At 38.3% G+C, this 17809-nt stretch overlaps 1 protein-coding gene across 1 annotated transcript in view; it reads right to left on the reverse strand.

Annotated features, from left to right (window-relative positions):
• Nucleotides 1-17341, reverse strand: part of UBR1 (ubiquitin protein ligase E3 component n-recognin 1) — an 88045-nt gene extending 70704 nt beyond the window's left edge. The window contains exons 1-5 of the mRNA XM_070757812.1: nt 17168-17341; nt 9736-9992; nt 4214-4292; nt 1982-2092; nt 926-1056 (exon numbers count right to left, since the gene is read on the reverse strand). Of these exons, the coding sequence (XP_070613913.1) occupies nt 926-1056; nt 1982-2092; nt 4214-4292; nt 9736-9992; nt 17168-17254 (665 nt within the window). The 5' untranslated portion in view covers nt 17255-17341. The remainder of the gene's footprint in view (nt 1-925; nt 1057-1981; nt 2093-4213; nt 4293-9735; nt 9993-17167) is intronic.
• Nucleotides 17342-17809: the final 468 nt, after the last annotated feature.

A 17809-nucleotide genomic window follows, 5' to 3' on the forward strand; every position in this document is an offset into this window, starting at 1 on the left:
AGAAAAAAATCCATTATCTGCTGTTCTGCTGGTGTGTTTCAACCACCCGTAATTACAGGGTAATTAGTCCAGGAAGACACACACCACAGATAAAAGGAAAACCCAAAAGTTTTTATAAACAGAAAAACAGAAACAGCTCCCTTTTTAAATGTCAAAGGGATTTTCTGGTACACACAAGGCACACAATCCAATTGCTCACCCAATAACTGGGAAATTGAGTCCAATTCTAAAGTCCAGAGAGTCCACACACAATCTTGAACAGGACAAAAATCAAGATCTTGACGAAACAATGAATCAGATAAACTGCCATGAGGCTAACACACCAGGCTGCACTTTTATCTGTAGCACTAACTACAGCAGCCCCACCCAACCATAGGTGGCCTCATTTTCTCTTGTAATAATCCTTCAGTTATTGTCTCCTATGCATCACTCTACGCATGCGTGGACATGTCATTAATTCTTGTTCAGAATCCAGGGATGATACAGATAATTGATCTCCTCCTGGGCTGTCTGCCAAACTCCCCTCTTCCCTGTCACTCACGCTTCCTTGGTCAGAGGAGACAGATTCTACTGGAAGCAAAACAGGCCTGCGGCATGTGGATGTCTCCCCCACCTCCACCTCCACATTGCTTGGGGCAGGAGCTGGGCCAGAGCTAACCACAACATCTGCCAGACTAATCTTTACAGAGTAGACAGGAAATCATTTTACTGGTAGAGTGAGAATTTCAACATACATAAAGTTGGTGATTCTATATAATTCTCCACGCCTACTCATCATTTGCTTTCCCTTGCTAAGTTATTCAAAGTTCTTGCCTGTTTCTGACTGGAGGATGCATTATTTTCACTGTTTGTAACTCTATTATTAACAATCTTGGAATGGAAACAAGTAAGACACTTAGAAACCAACTCTTAACAAATTACTTACTTAATCACAAGCTCTGAAGACAGCTCTTTCTCCTCTTCCCAAACAGTCATATCAACAATATATTTTATAACTGAAGGGAATATTTTCCTTGCTTGTGCTATTACCTCTTCATTCAACTGGCATTCCAAATTCTACCAAAAAAAAAAATCAATGTACCCATGTTAGACCCATAGTACAGTTAACCAGTGAGTATTGTTGCAGATACTTTCATTGCTATCTAGTGAAAGAAGTATCTTATAGTAGCAATTGTTCAATAAGAAATATCTCTTTCATTCTCTCTCTTGGTTGGTGGGAGAGGGTTTGTATCAACTGGTATCTGTTGGCTGCCAAGACTGGTTCTGCAGTTTTCCTGGCCAAGTTTTTCACAAGAGATTTGTCATTGCTTCCTTTCTAGGGCTAGGAGAAAGCAACAAGCCTAAGACTAAAGAAGCTGGCTATGTGACTAAGGCAGGACTAAAACAAGCAATCTCTTGGTTTCTAACCTGATGCCTTAAACCAAATTGGATCCAAAAAACATTGACATTGACGTGTGCCATAGGTTCATCATCACGGACTTAGGATTATTATTATTATTTATTAGATTTGTATGCCACCCCTCTCCGTAGAATTGGGGCGGCTCACAACAATAACAAGAACAATGTAAGAACAAATCTAATAATTTAAAAAACACTAAAAACCCCATTATTAAAAGCAAACATACACACACACACACATACCATGTATAAATCGTGGCATTCTTTCAACATATCATTAGCCAATCAAAGTTCAACATTATTTTCAATCAAGAGAACAAAAAGTGAGGTTTCTTTATGACCTTACTGTCTTGTTCAAAAAACTTGAACAAGATAAACAGCTTCTGAGGGTCCACTTTTGTAAAATTATAAACTCAGAAGAAGTCTGTGAAAATTTACACAGTACAAGGGAACACAAACATTGAGGATTATGATACAAAGATGTTCCAAATATTTTGTGAGCATGGACAAACAACTCACTGGTACATAATTCGGAATTATTCTTATACAATATTAGTTCTTTCAATGTATCACAAAGAAATACCTCTTGGGTATTATCTCTTCCTTCAGGCTCATGTTTTGTACACACTGGTCCAGTCTTCCATGCTTCTGTATCCCCACAGTCACAAAACCCTCCTCCAGTGGAAGTATGCATCTAAAACAATTAAGAACAGAGGAGACAATGGGCAGGTCAGAACCATTAAATTCATTTTGGAAGTAATGCAGAACAATGGCATGGCATATATCACAAAAGTACTACATTACATGAATAACAACTATACCCAAATTTGTTTGTGTTCTCCTCTTGTAATGGTTATGTGAAAATGACCAAAAGCTGGACCGCCAAACTCTCAGCCTATTGGCCGGATGCATCACATGTTGGCCACACCCAAGCCCACGGCAGGTTTAGCAAAGAAGAAAAAAGTCCCAAGTGAGTTTGACACCCCTGACCTAGAGGGATGAGGGGACGAGATGCTGCCTAGGAAACAAATAAGAGGGCAGGAGCCTGCTTAATGGACAAAGAAAGAAATTTAGAAAAGGTCCATTCTATTAAAAGTGACTCTTACTACAACTGCTAACTGCCCGATTCATTAGAGTGGGTCTTTCCTAATTTTTTTTCTCCGTTAAGCAACAGTAGACTACCCTCTCTGTTATCTGATCTTTTAAATTAACTAATTTTTATTGCCCCTAAATGGGGGTCCTAGATATTCTGTATGGAAATTTGAGGTTTCTTTCTGAGATTATCCATTACTTATGTAGCTGTTAATTTTAAATTAATTCTATGGTTCTGAACCTGAAAGAACCTGAAAGTAAGTTTATGAAATTAGATAGTCAGCTTTTCTATTCTGCCTAGTAATTTTTGCTGCCTGAATTGATGTGGCTATTAAGTATTCTACCACTTAACATAAATTGATTTTCATGTACTATTACACTGGCCAAACCCACAAAAAAAATAATCAGCAAGAGTAATATATCTATTTATGGAGTTTGATGTGCAGATTCCAAATATATGCTTAGTTTTGCTCTATCACATTAAGTGTCTGACATAGAAGCATTTTTGTTATTATGCTATTTCTGATAGGTAGATTACTGTTTTCTTAATGTTGCCAGTATATTTCCTATACCTTATAGTAATGATGCTGCTCCGTGGAATCTATACCTGCTACAAAAAACTATATACTGTACATTTTTGAAATCAGAAGAAAAAATGTTTCAGAAAAGTACAAGGTCAACTGCAGTGAATACAAAAACATTTTTTGTAGACATATGTTATTTACCTTCAATACCTAAAAAACACAATCAAATTCTCAGAAATGATCATTTACATTATTAGCACACTACATTAATAGATATCATGCCAAAGCACATATCAGATAGGAGGTTAAACAACTAACCTTGTAGTGCGACCGGATCAATCTGGAACGGAACACACTTAAAGCCATAGTAGACTTTTGGTAGACTTTTGGAGAAACTCACCCATAAATTCACCTCTTACATTACAAGATAACACAGTATCAATAGTAGAGACCTTCAAATTTCTAGATTCTACCATATCGCAAGATCTAAAATTGTCACCTAACATCAAAAATGTCATCAAAAAAGCACAACAAAGAATGTTCTTTCTGCGCCAACTCAGAAAGCTCAAACTGCCCACGCGGCTCCTGATACAGTTCTACAGAAGAATTATTGAGACTGTCATCTGCACCTCTATAACTGTCTGGTTTGGTTCTGCAACCCAAAAAGACAGAGATAGACTTCAGAGGATAATTAGAACTGCAGAAAAAACAATTGCTACGAATCTGCCTTCCATTGAGGACCTGTGTACTGCAGGAGTCAAAAAGAGGGCTGACCCCTCACATCCTGGATACAAACTGTTTCAACTCCTACCCTCAAAATGATGCTATAAGCACCGCACAACAGAACAACTAAACGCAAAAATAGCTTTTTCCCAAACACCATCACTCTGCTAAACAAATAATTCCCTCAAAACTACAAACTATTTACTAAGTCTGCACTATTAATCTTCTCATCATTCCCATCACTCATCTCCTCCCACTAATGACTGTATGTAACTTTGTTACTTATATCCTTAGAATTTATATTGACTGGTTCCTAATATGATTGATTGCTTATTTGTACCCAGACTATCATTAAGTGTACCTTATGATCCTTGACGAACGTATCTTTTCTTTTTTGTACACTGAGAGCATATGCACCAAGACAAATTCCTTGTGTGTCCAATCACACTTGGCCAATTTAAAAAAAAATTATTTACCTTGTAACGGTGATTTACATGAATACTGTTCTGGAAGCAATCCATGCAAAGTACACAAGTTGGATCAATTGCACAATCCCTGCAACGAAAATAAGAAATTGATGCTGTAGAGCAGTGTTTCCCAAACTTTTGACATATGTGTACCCCTTCTATAATTTTCGTAACACTTAGTAGCCTTCGTAAAAAAAATGGATGTATTTTAAAAACAATCAAAAGATTTTTATTTTTTATTTTTTTTGGTACATACACAAAATAATAATAAATGAAAAATAAAATTATTCATAATAAAATATAAATAAAAGTTATATTATAAATAGCATTTATTTGGACCAATGAGAAGGATGAAATTGTTTGTGCTGAGATGACAGATCGTCATAATTTGGTTCCTTGATTGTTAAATTTTAATCTGAGATGCGGTTCCACGTCCAATAGTCTGTTCCTTTTTTTCGACTTAATGTCTACAAATGCTGAAAAAGCAACTTCACATAAATATGAAGTTGGAAAAGACAAGATGTATTTCAGAACTATCCCCACCAAACTCTGGTGCAACGCATACCCCCACCAAACTCTTCCCGTACCCCTGGGAGTATGCATTCCACACTTTGGGAAACACAGTAAGCATTTATTTCTCAAAAACCTACCAAATTTCCAAATTCTGGAAGTGTTACTTGAACAGAGTGGAAGCATTCACACATCAGCCAGAATTCCTTATTATTAATTGTGGGCAAAATGATTTGTGCACAAACCATTCTGAAAATGAAATACGATTCTGGGTGATCAATGCCTGAACTGAATCATGCATGTTTCAGATACTTGTCCACCTGTCTGGGAAGAGTTTGATCTGGTGACACCTGATGAAGTGGACAAGGCCATTGGAGCTGTGAGTTCCGCCACCTGTTTACTGGATCCGTGTCCCTCCTGGCTGGTTTCGGCCAGTCGGGAGGTGACACGGAGCTGGGCCCAGGAGATTACCAACGCTTCCTTGGGGAGGGGAGTTTTTCCATCACTCTATAAAGAAGCGCTCGTGCGCCCCCTCCTCAAGAAGCCCTCCCTGGACCCAGCTGTGCTTAACAACTATCGTCCAGTCTCCAACCTTCCCTTTATGGGGAAGGTTGTCGAGAAGGTGGTGGCGCTCCAGCTCCAGCGGTCCTTGGAAGAAGCCGATTATCTAGGTCCCCAGCAGTCGGGTTTCAGGCCCGGTTACAGCACGGAAACCGCTTTGGTCGCGTTGATGGATGATCTCTGGCGGGCCCGGGACAGGGGTTTATCCTCTGTCCTGGTGCTCCTTGACCTCTCAGCGGCTTTCGATACCATCGACCATGGTATCCTTCTGCGCCGGCTGGAGGGGTTGGGGGTGGGAGGCACTGTCCTTCAGTGGTTCTCCTCCTACCTCTCTGGCCGGTCGCAGTCGGTGTTAGTGGGGGGTCAGAGGTCGACTCCTAGGTTTCTCCCTTGTGGGGTGCCTCAGGGGTCGGTCCTCTCCCCCCTGCTATTCAACATCTACATGAAACCGCTGGGCGAGATCATCCAAGGACATGGGGTGAGGTATCATCAATATGCGGATGATACCCAGCTTTACATCTCCACCCCATGCCCAGTCAACGAAGCGGTGGAAGTGATGTGCCGGTGCCTGGAGGCTGTTGGGGCCTGGATGGGTGTCAACAGACTCAAGCTCAACCCGGATAAGACGGAGTGGCTGTGGGTTCTGCCTCCCAAGGACAATCCCATCTGTCCGTCCATTACACTGGGGGGGGAATTATTGACCCCCTCAGAGAGGGTCCGCAACTTGGGCGTCCTCCTCGATCCACAGCTCACATTAGAAAAACATCTCTCAGCTGTGGCGAGGGGGGCGTTTGCCCAGGTTCGCCTGGTGCACCAGTTGCGTCCCTATCTGGACCGGGACTCATTGCTCACAGTCACTCATGCCCTCATCACCTCGAGGTTCGACTACTGTAATGCTCTCTACATGGGGCTACCTTTGAAAAGTGTTCGGAAACTTCAGATCGTGCAGAATGCAGCTGCGAGAGCAGTCATGGGCCTACCTAGGTATGCCCATGTTTCACCATCACTCCGCAGTCTGCATTGGTTGCCGATCAACTTCCGGTCACAATTCAAAGTGTTGGTTATGACCTTTAAAGCCCTTCATGGCACTGGACCAGAATATCTCCGAGACCGCCTTCTGCCGCACGAATCCCAGCGACCGATTAGGTCCCATAGAGTGGGCCTTCTCCGGGTCCCGTCAACTAAACAATGTCGGTTGGCGGGCCCCAGGGGAAGAGCCTTCTCTGTGGTGGCCCCGACCCTCTGGAACCAACTCCCCCCGGAGATTAGAACTGCCCCTACTCTCCTTGCCTTTCGTAAACTCCTTAAGACCCACCTGTGTCGTCAGGCATGGGGGAACTGAGACATCTCCCCCGGGCATATACAATTTATGAATGGTATGTGTGTATGTATGTGTGCTTAGAAAATGGGGTTTTTAAAATGTTTTTAGTAGAAATTTAGATTTGCTGAAATTGTCTTCTGTTATTCTGCTGTGAGCCGCCCCGAGTCTGCGGAGAGGGGCGGCATACAAATCTAAATAAATGAAATGAAATGAAATGAATTTTAAAACAAGAGTTTTTCCAGGTATGAAATAAAATTGATTTTTTTTTCCTGAGTAGAACAGGAACATAGAAAACTGACAGCAGAAGACCTACTGGTCCATCGAGTATACCTTTGTTTCTGTTTTAATTAACAGAGTTTAATTAATTAATAATAGAGTTTAAACACATGTCCATCATCTGACAAGAAATAAAAAAATAAAATTAATTTTTATTTCTTGTCATGTGATGGACATGTGTTTAAACTCTATTACTACTCACTGATCCATTCTCTGTTGGAAATTGGTTCCAATCTTCTGCTACTGTTTCTGTGAAGTAATATGATTAACATTACTTTTGAACACTCTCTCTCCCTGCTTTCCCTAGTTTAAGGTTATTATGTTCATGTGCTCTTACTTTTTGCTTAACATTGAAATACAGTACTGCTTTCTAGAACTTTATTCTCACCTTTAAAGGTTTCATATTTAAAGGTTTCAATCATGTCCTATGTAGGAGGATTAGAACCTCCTTTTTCCTGCTGGTGATTCCTCAAGAGATGCATCCCAGAATTTTGTTTGCCTTCACAGCTATCTAGCCACACTGTTTACTAGTTTTGCAGTCATCTGCTATAAGTACACCTAAATCCTTTTCTTCTGTTGTTCTAACATTGTACCTCCAATACTGTACCCTGCCAGAGGATTATTTTCGCTTAAATGCATGATCTGACATTTGTGCACTGCATAATAGATTGTTTGTGAGGAGACTGAATGTGAAAACCTAAGGCTGATAGATTTCCTTTTTAAAAAAAAAAAAAATATTTTATTGATTTTTCAAAAAAACAAACATGACAAACATAACATACAACATTTGGTGGAGCTACAGTTGCTCCGCTCGGAGTAGAAGTCGTCATCATAATAATAATAAAAAATTGTCTATAAAATACATATAAGTATATAAAATAAAAATGTCAATTTTAATATAATAAATCTAAATCTATATCAAAAATTTGTAAAGATATATATAAAAAAAGAAAAGTTTTAAGAGAAGAAAGAAAAATTTATGTTTATACTAGTAATTGCCATCTTACACAGTTCTAATACTAAATTCAAATATGCAATATACTATAACAACACACTTGTCTCTTTTTCCTTATTTCCCACCAAATATATACTTTCTGCCAAATAATATAAAATTCTGATTCTTCTTGGTTGTTTAACCGTCTCGTCATCATATCTAACTCGGCACAGTCTAGAATCTTCTTAAGAATATCTCTTTCTTTTAGAATCTTAATATCTTTCCATTTTTGTGCAGAGGCTATCCTGCCTGCTACTAATATGTGAACTATTAAATAATGTATATTTTTTTTTGTATTTGTTATTTGATATGCCTAATAAAAAAAAATTCTGGTGTTTTCTTAATTTCTAGTTGTGTTATTTCTCGGCTGATAGGTTTCCTTAATGATGACACTGGGAGAACTAGCAGCAGTACCTGGGAGATGAGGAAAGGGATGGCTGTAAGAAAAATAGGAGGTGGATAAACTGGTAGGATATATGGCACAAGAATATTGGTGGCTGAGAGGAGGAAGGGAAAGTGCTGGAAATATCAGAGAGCACATTGGTCAGTAGGTAGGGAAGGTTTGCCTATTTGCTGATGACTCTAAAGTGTGCAATAGGGTTGATATTCCTGGAGGGGTCTGTAATATGGTAAATGATTTAGCGTTACTAGATAAATGGTCAAAGCAATGGAAACTGCAGTTTAATGTTTCCAAATGTAAAATAATGCACTTGGGGAAAAGGAATCCTAAATCTGAGTATTGCATTGGCAGTTCTGTGTTAGCAAAAACTTCAGAAGAGAAGGATTTAGGGGTAGTGATTTCTGACAGTCTCAAAATGGGTGAGCAGTGTGGTCGGGCGGTAGGAAAGGCAAGTAGGATGCTTGGCTGCATAGCTAGAGGTATAACAAGCAGGAAGAGAGAGATTGTGATCCCCTTATATAGAGCGCTGGTGAGACCACATTTGGAATACTGTGTTCAGTTCTGGAGACCTCACCTAAAAAAGATATTGACAAAATTGAACGGGTCCAAAGACGGGCTACAAGAATGGTGGAAGGTCTGAAGTATAAAACGTATCAGGAAAGACTGAATGAACTCAATCTGTATAGTCTGGAGGACAGAAGGAAAAGGGGGGACATGATCGAAACATTTAAATATGTTAAAGGGTTAAATAGGGTTCAGGAGGGAAGTGTTTTTAACAGGAAAGTGAACACAAGAACAAGGGGACACAATCTGAAGTTAGTTGGGGGAAAGATCAAAGGCAACATGAGAAAATATTATTTTACTGAAAGAGTAGTAGCTCTTTGGAACAAATTTCCAGCAGACGTGGTTGGGAAATCCACAGTAACTGAATTTAAACATGCCTGGGAGAAACATATATCCATTGTAAGATAAAATACAGGAAATAGTATAAGGGCAGACTAGATGGACCATGGGGTCTTTTTCTGCCGTCAGTCTTCTATGTTTCTATGTTTCTATGATATGGTGGGACATCAAAGTGGTTGTGAAGGGCAGGGAGAGAATATTGTAGACTTCTCAAGCTGGTGTACAGGTTATGTCAAAGTGGGGTGAGTCAGCCTTGTTCTACTCATCTCCCAAAATCACTCTGGGTCCTTCCATATTTTGTTCCAAACAACCAAAATGAGCCATGTTTTCAAGCGATGAACTGCAACTGCAACCAATTCAAAACGGCTCAACAGAACTTCCAGAACATGACGTTTGTTTTGGAACAGTAACAAAATTTACTCTCTTACATAACACTTTACTTACCCACCCATGAACAAAAATGCATTTTAGAAAGATGCATAACACCAAAGCTGTCTTGACAATTATATATTATATCAGATCATTCAAAAAAAAAAACATTAAAAGGTAGGAATATTGCTATAAACCTGCAGGAATATGTTGTCTCTCCACCTTTGAATACTTTTCCACATAGCTGCGAGGTACCAATCTGTCTTAGCTTTTCTAGACAGGTATCTGGATCTTCTCCAAACAAATGCCACTCCAAAGGATAAAGAATCATTCTTTGGGCCATTTCCTCCTCTTTCTGTGATAGAGGGTCCATTTCATCACAATATATGCTTGGAACCACTTTGGCCAAATGTTGAAGAAAGGCAGCATGAAAGTCAAGCTTCTCATCCCACCGCTGCCAAAAAACCAGAACACAGTGTTACTCCCTTGGTATCAGTATTTCACATATCAAAAATGTTTATATACAGTATGTGTAACAGGAAAAAAAACATGTTTTGAAGTTATAAATGTTTGCAACGTTTGAAGCAAAAATGGAAGAAACATGCCATTAAACATGCATTTATGTTTAATGGCAATATTTACTGTGAAGCTGTGTAAAGCTTCACCTTTTTAATTTAGACATTTACATGACAGTGCTTTTCATTAACTAAAATGTCAACATTATTTTGATTGTTGTGGAATATCAACATAAAATCCTAGAACCTAATCATCTGAAACTTGGCACAACTACTCAAATTACATCATTTACCGGAAAATAACAGTACAGTACTTTGTCTTTAAAATATTGTGAGTCACTTTCTTAGCAAATGCTGTTATTCCTGCAAATTTAGTTCAATTCAGATTACTTTTAACAGAAAGAAGGCTCACATTTGATTAAATAAATACAGTCTGTCACACAGAAAAAAAAATCGATTGCCATCTGGTATTTTCAAGTTGTAATTAACAGAATACAAGGAGGTTTGGGGTTTCAAGTTTAGCTGATAATTTAACATTAGGCAGAAGAACTGAGTTCTGAATTAATCTGATCTCCACCTCCACCACCCTCGCTCATTTCATTTGTCAAGACACTTTCTTGGATAACTTCACAGAAAAATTTGGATTTTTTACTTCTTACCAATAAAATGTTTTGGTAGCCTGAATAAGAAATTGGGTTACAGTCCTATGCGTTGAACTTATAAACAACCATATATGTATGAAATATTTACAATATTACTCTGGCCATAATATTACTCTGGTTTGTGTATCATGATAGGCAAGACAAGAAGCAATGGATGGAAACTAATCAAAGACAGAACCAACATAGAATTAAGGAGAAATTTCCTGATACTTAGAACAATTAATCACCGGAAGGACTTGGCTCCAGAAGTTGTGGATTCTCCAACACTGGAAGGTTTTAAGAAGAGATTAGACAACCATTTGTCTGAAATGGTATAGGGTTTCTTGCCTGAGCAGGTGGGGTTGGACTGGAAGACCTCCAAGGTCCCTTCCAACTCTGTTATTCTGCTGTGAGTATTAATAGAACATAAGTTATTTACAGTGGCAAACAAGGAACCAGGAAAGCCTGGTTTTTCACTGATCAAATGGAACACAATAGAGATTTCTGGGTAATTTCCTTGATAGCTACTTTTAGAAAAGCTGACTTAGTTATGAGCTGCTTATTAATTGCCAATTTGCTTTTTCCAATGACAATCCAAGCACTTCTCCAAGGAGATAAAATTAAAAATGGGTGATTGATAGAGAGGAAAGGAAAACATCTCACTCACTATGCTGCAGAACAAATTTGTATGGAAATTATGGAGTTTTTCCACTGGTAAAACACCAATGTCTGGGCCTGAGTGGATGGAGCAAGGAGTAACTGTGCTCCTATTCTTGCATTCTGGTGAGCTCCCATTAACACCATTGTTTTTCACTGTTTTGTTTTAAGGTGATAAGAAGAGCTCTAAATCCAAAGATGGCAGAGAGATGGGCTGCACAGCCTGAGTTCTCACAGCACTTTAGCATACGGCCATAGGTACTGAGCCATTTCTTCTCACTCTAAAATTGTACTAAGGAGCTGCATCGGAGAGGATGATGGGAGCAGGCAGAAGAGGAAAAGCAGGGCTAGCAGTACAGCTTGCCCATCTGTTTTTTTCTCTCTAGAGGAAAACTGTTTCTCATCAGTCTAAGCAAGGTTATGTAATGCCTGGTGAGACTGGCAAGGTGCTATCCCCCTTTCAATTGTTGCTTTACCAATGTGAAGGAAAGGTAATCCACAGGAAATGACCTGGGAGGCCACAGGAATCTCATGAGTTTGGGACCTCTGATCTACCTTCTGATATTTCTACTTCTACTTTCTGCAGTCATTCTACATTCACTCTAAATTATTTTTCTTTTTTCTAAGACCAACTCTTAGCTCTGAAAAAGAAAATTGGTCTGCTCCACATTCATATCTAAGTATTCTAAGTATTGCCCACAAGATCATATGCTGCAACGTTCTACCTGTCAATGACTACTTCAGCTTCAATCGCAACAACACAAGAGCACGCAACAGATTCAAACTTAATATTAACCGCTCCAAACTTGACTGTAAAAAATATGACTTCAGCAACCGAGTTGTCGAAGCATGGAACTCATTACCTGACTCAGTAGTGTCAACCCCTAACCCCCAACATTTTTCCCTTAGACTATCCACGATTGACCTCTCCAGGCTCCTTAGAGGTCAGTAAGGGGCGTGCATAAGTGCACCAGTGTGCCTTCCGTCCCCTGTCCCATTGTCTCTCCTTATCTCATTTATCTTTTCTTCCTTTCAAATATGCTCACCTATACTTTTATATCTTTTCTTCTATTCTTTTCTTTATTTATATTACTACATATCTATTCTCTTCAATGTGTATTGTGTATTGGACTAAATAAATAAATAAAAATAAATAAATAAATATCCTCTCATCATATTTCTATCTCATCATTTACTTTACTTACTTACTTACTTATTTATGTACATACTGTCCATCTCGCTGTTTGGGGTGACTAGGGAGCCCTATGCTTTCTAGCTTAGGAGCCATGGTGATGTAGTGGTTAGAATGCAGTATTTCCGATTAATTCGCAATGCGGTATTACAGACTAATTCAGCTCACTGTCAGGAGTTCAATCCTCACTGGCTCAAAGTTGACTCAACTTTCTATCCTTCCTAGATCAGTAAAATTAGGACCCAGATTGTTGGGGACAATATTCTGACTCTGTAAAGGGTTTAGAGAGGGCTGCAAAGCACTGTGAAGCAGTATAAAAGTTTAAGTGCTATTGTTATATCAAACATATATAATCTCCTCCTTCAACATGATACAGTAGAAGAAATAGTTAAAGGACCTATGATAGCTTGGTCACAAAATTTTGGATATACAGTACAGTACAATTAACTTAAATGAATGGGAAAAAATTTAGACTGTCAACTACAAACTAACGATGGCAACTTCATATAAGGAAAATCATTACAAAATGTTTTAGATGGCACCTGCCACCGGCTAGACTTGCAAAAATGTATCCAAATTTATCACCATTATGTTGGAAGTGCAGGGAAAAACCATTACCACATTTGGTGGACATGTGAAACCACCCAAAAATATTGGTATAAAATTAAAACTATACTAGAACAGATTATCTCCCAGACCATCCAAGTAAAACCCGAACTATTTTTATTAGAAATCATAAGACAAAATATTAATAAAGAAAACAGATATATTATAATTCACATTATTACAGCTGCAAGGATTCTATATGCACAATATTGGAAACAGGAAAAAATCCCAACCGTTTTATCTCTTTTGATTAAAATAATGGAATGTGCAGAAATGTCCAAGTTAACAATGGAACTGCAAAATAAGGATGAGACAGATTTCTACAAGGCCTGGGACAAATGGTGCCATTGATTAAAAAAAAAGAAATTACTTAAAAATTATTCATCAAGAAAAATATCCCACAAAAACAACGTGTAAAACCAGCAATCTACCACACGAATCATAATATCAAATTGAAAGGACAAACTGTAAACATCAATCGACACAAAGTTCGAACTACAAAGAAACTGAATGAACAAACCCTTAAATCACTGATACATGTTGGCACTAGCAACTATGTCAAACACATATGGATAAAACTTTAGTGAAATCTACGTCACCTATATGTTCAAACCACAGGCCACTAAAACATTGAAGCCCCAGCTCTAATGCTGGCCCTCTACACTCCTCTTACTACTCTTTTTTGCTCTAATTTCCTATCCCTCTCCCCTTCGTATCTCTCACCCTTCTTCCCCAACCCCCTCACCTTCCTCTTCTCTCCTTACCCACTTATGCATACTATATAAGTAAACTATAATTGCTAGAATGTACATTATATATATTCCCTTTACTTTTCTGTATCCCGTTTTTAATATAAATATTCAATAAACATTTTTTTTTAAAAAAGGAGTATAAAAGTTTAAGTGCTATTGTTATTATACTTCTTCCTATGCCACGTGTACATATATATAAATACTGTAAATAGATATTTAAACCACATATTAAAAGCAAACAGATCTTTTCTAAAGATACACTCAGCAATCAGCATTATTATTTTATTCTTTGGCCTCTACTGATACAGTGGCCTTCTCTTTCTCTCTCATCTTATTCCTACTTCTCCATTCTTATCACCTAGAAGAATTTTTTTTCCACCACATTATATTTATTTTTCCACAAAGCCAATACTAATATTCATTGGCTGACTCTGACTCTGTAAACAGTTTAGAGAGGACTGTAAAGCACTGTGAAGTAGTATATAAGTTTAAGTGCTATTGTTATTATACTCATTCCTATGCCCTTGGATAGATAGGTAGATAGGTAGGTAGATAGATATTTAAATCACATATTAAAAACAAACAGGTCTTTTTGAAAAATAAACCCAGCAATCAGCATTATTATTGTATTCTTTGGCCTCTACTGATAAAATGGCCTTCTCTTTCTCTTTCATCTTATTCCTACTTATCTATTCTTATCACCTAGAAGAATTTTCCCCCACCACATTATATTTATTTTTCCACAAATTCAATATTATTATTCATTGGCTGACATGCAATTATCATCAAATATAGATTCCTACTTTAATAGACACCCATAACAATTACTTACCACCAGTTTATACTTCTAAAATATATTTAATCCTTCCTTCCATAATTAAACTTCACTTTCCTGCACTTATTTCTCAACTCTACAAGATCAGACCACTTTCATTCACATGTATTATATGCTCCCTCACCCCTTTTTAAATTACAGACACACTTTCTTTTCAAATTCATTAATTCATATTGTTTACTATTTACTCCTTTCACATTCCAAATCTTCCATATGTCATATCTTCAGCAGATGGGCCATAGATATTGACTTCTACCATTCAGTGGCTTTGGTCATTCAAGGTTTTTGTACACATCTTTGAGGTGGATTGCACTGAGAGAGAATGACCCAAAGACCCAAAGTCCCAAAGTGATCCAGACAGCTTTCATGCCTAAAGCAGGATTAAAACTTATACTGTAATTTCTAGGCCAGCACTTTAACCACTAGACCAAACTGGTTCTCGTCACATATTGCATATATACTGAAACATCCATGTTTGTTTAAAAAATATGTGAAAAATCTCATTCAAACAAAATTCAAGCTTTTAAACATTGCAGTAGTTACTATTCCCTTCAGATATGCATTGTAGATGCAAAAGACATTAATGTTCTTGCCTCTTTTCTCAGTATTTTTGTGTTTCCTCATATTAACTGTCAACTCACTTTTTCTTTACCACAGTTACACAGCTGCTTTGACATGGCTAATTATTAAATGTCAACAACCAGACAAATATCATTCCTAGTTATCCAGAGTTCCTTTCAAAACATGACCTAAGCAGTAATTACTTCTCAAATTCTCTATAATTTACACAAAATTTTTCAAATTCTCAGGCTGCACCATTAAGCTACTTGTATCTTTCGGCTCCATTTGAAATCTATGACACAGCATTCACTATTTCACTGCAGCTGAAGTTTGGGTATTTTTCCAAAGTGAAAGAATTCTTTTTTTTGAAATGCAGTTTGTTTGAATTACAAAAAGTGACATCATTTTGGAGCTTGAAAATCTTGTTTACTTAATTTCCATTGTTAATAATAGTTGTTTTATTCAAAAACTGATCCATTTTAGGTTTTTTCTGTGATGTCCCCACCTTTGCTTTTACTTCTAGCCCTATTTATTACATTTAATACTTTTGAACTATTGCACAACTATTATACTGTCCCTGTCATTTTTTACCATGGCAGCCCTTGTTTTTATTTATGAATCTATTTTTACAACTTCCTCTAAACAAAGAACTATAAAATTGCTAAACATTATTTTTAACAATTATTTCCATAAGATTTGATTAATAATGTAACTGAAGGGTCATTTGCAATTAAGAATACTACTATGTACATATATAAATACCAAGAGGAATACATTAGAAACTAATTATTGTTTAAATATTATGGTCTAGACAACAATCCATTCCAGCAGAAAACAAATGTGCCTTTTAGCTTCATCAAATTTCCCCTTCCTTACTTTATGATAATAACCTTCAAGAAGCAAAACATTCCATACTGGTTTATTATAGAGCATAAATATATTACTAAGTGCTAATAAACGAGCGCTGTACACCATAATAAATGATCAATGTCCATTAAGCAATTAATTTTTTTTAAAAAACTATTACATTTTAAAGTAAAAAAAATTAAAACTAACAACTAATAATATACTAAGAGCACTGGAAACAGAATGAGATACCAAGTAATAAAGTTATTACTATTAGAAAAATATTAGAGTGTGCAGAACTGGACAAATTAACATATGAATTAAACAATAAAGAAGATACATATTTTTACGAAATTTGGAATATGTTTTATCAATGGATAGAGAGAGAGAAAAAGAAATCAGAGGGAACAGAAGGAATGTAAAGTGTGTATAGTTATATAGGTATAGAAAAGAATAAATGTGATAAGATGAAGAAAGAAAGTATAAGAAAGAGAGAAAGAGACAAAGTTAAGAATTAAGAGAACAAAGCCTAGGGTGCCCAAAAACTTGGGGAAATGTTTGTGTTGCATCTTGATCCAGGTACGGATAGACTCTTTCTATTGCGAAAGTGGGATCTGTATGAATCCAACTCCGGTAAATGTTAACTCTCTTGGAGTTTATTAAAAAAAAGAACCCTCTTCAAAATTCTAACTCTTTGCTTCTCAACTAAACGGGCTTTGCCCAATATGTTATGCACGGCGCTGTGTAGTGCGCAACGATGCGGTCCCATTTGACAAGAAACCCAGAGATTAGCCTTTTGGGGGGAGGATCGCAAGCGGGAACCAGGGAAAGCCCCCCTTCCTAGCAAGTCATAAGGAGCAGCCCCTACAACGCTGGCTAATCAAAGCATCGGAGCTGGGGCATTGCTGGGTTAGAGTCCATTTATCCAGCACAGCTGCTGCTCGGGACCCTTTAGGAAGGCAGGCACGTCGCCGCGGCCATCGACCCAAACGCAAGGGATGCACCCTCGGGCGCGGAATCTTACCCCAGCCAGCTCCGAGGGGTTCACGGCGGGGGCAGCAGCGCCGCCTGTCCCAACCATCCTTCCCGCGCCGTCGCCTTCCTCCGCCATCTTAGGAGAAGCGGGACACGGCAGGCTCGAGTCCTACCGTAGGCCAACCGGAAATCAGCTGCGTGGGAAGGCCCGGGGACGACCGGGGCTCGGGAAGACCTGACCTGTGATGCCCGCGCCAACCCCCCCAGCGAAGAAGGTCCTTCTGCAACATTGCGCATGCTCGGCTTTCTGGCGCATGCTCAAGAGGGCACTAGCTGAGCCGAGCGTCGCTTGCTAACCGGAAAATCTCGGCGGAGGCGTTTTCCAACGAATGTGTAGATAGGCGGCTGAACCCACCGACGTAAAAACTGTTGCTGTGGTAGTAGATTTCTTCAGAAGCGGGAAAGAGAAGTGACATATTTTCTGTCTGGGAGGAAGGATTTGATTTTGAAATTTGCTGCACAGAATAAATTATGTAGCTTCTTCTCTGGCAATATTACACTGCTAACCAGAGCTTACAAAAAATTGGTTAGACCAATTCTGGAATACAGCTCACCTGTCTGGAACCTGCATTGCATATCAGACATTAATACAATTGAGAGAGTCCAGAAATATTTCACAAGAAGAGTCATT

The sequence above is a fragment of the Erythrolamprus reginae genome, chromosome 1 (genome assembly GCF_031021105.1).
Source record: "Erythrolamprus reginae isolate rEryReg1 chromosome 1, rEryReg1.hap1, whole genome shotgun sequence".
In the NCBI taxonomy this organism is placed as follows: Eukaryota; Metazoa; Chordata; class Lepidosauria; order Squamata; family Dipsadidae; genus Erythrolamprus; species Erythrolamprus reginae.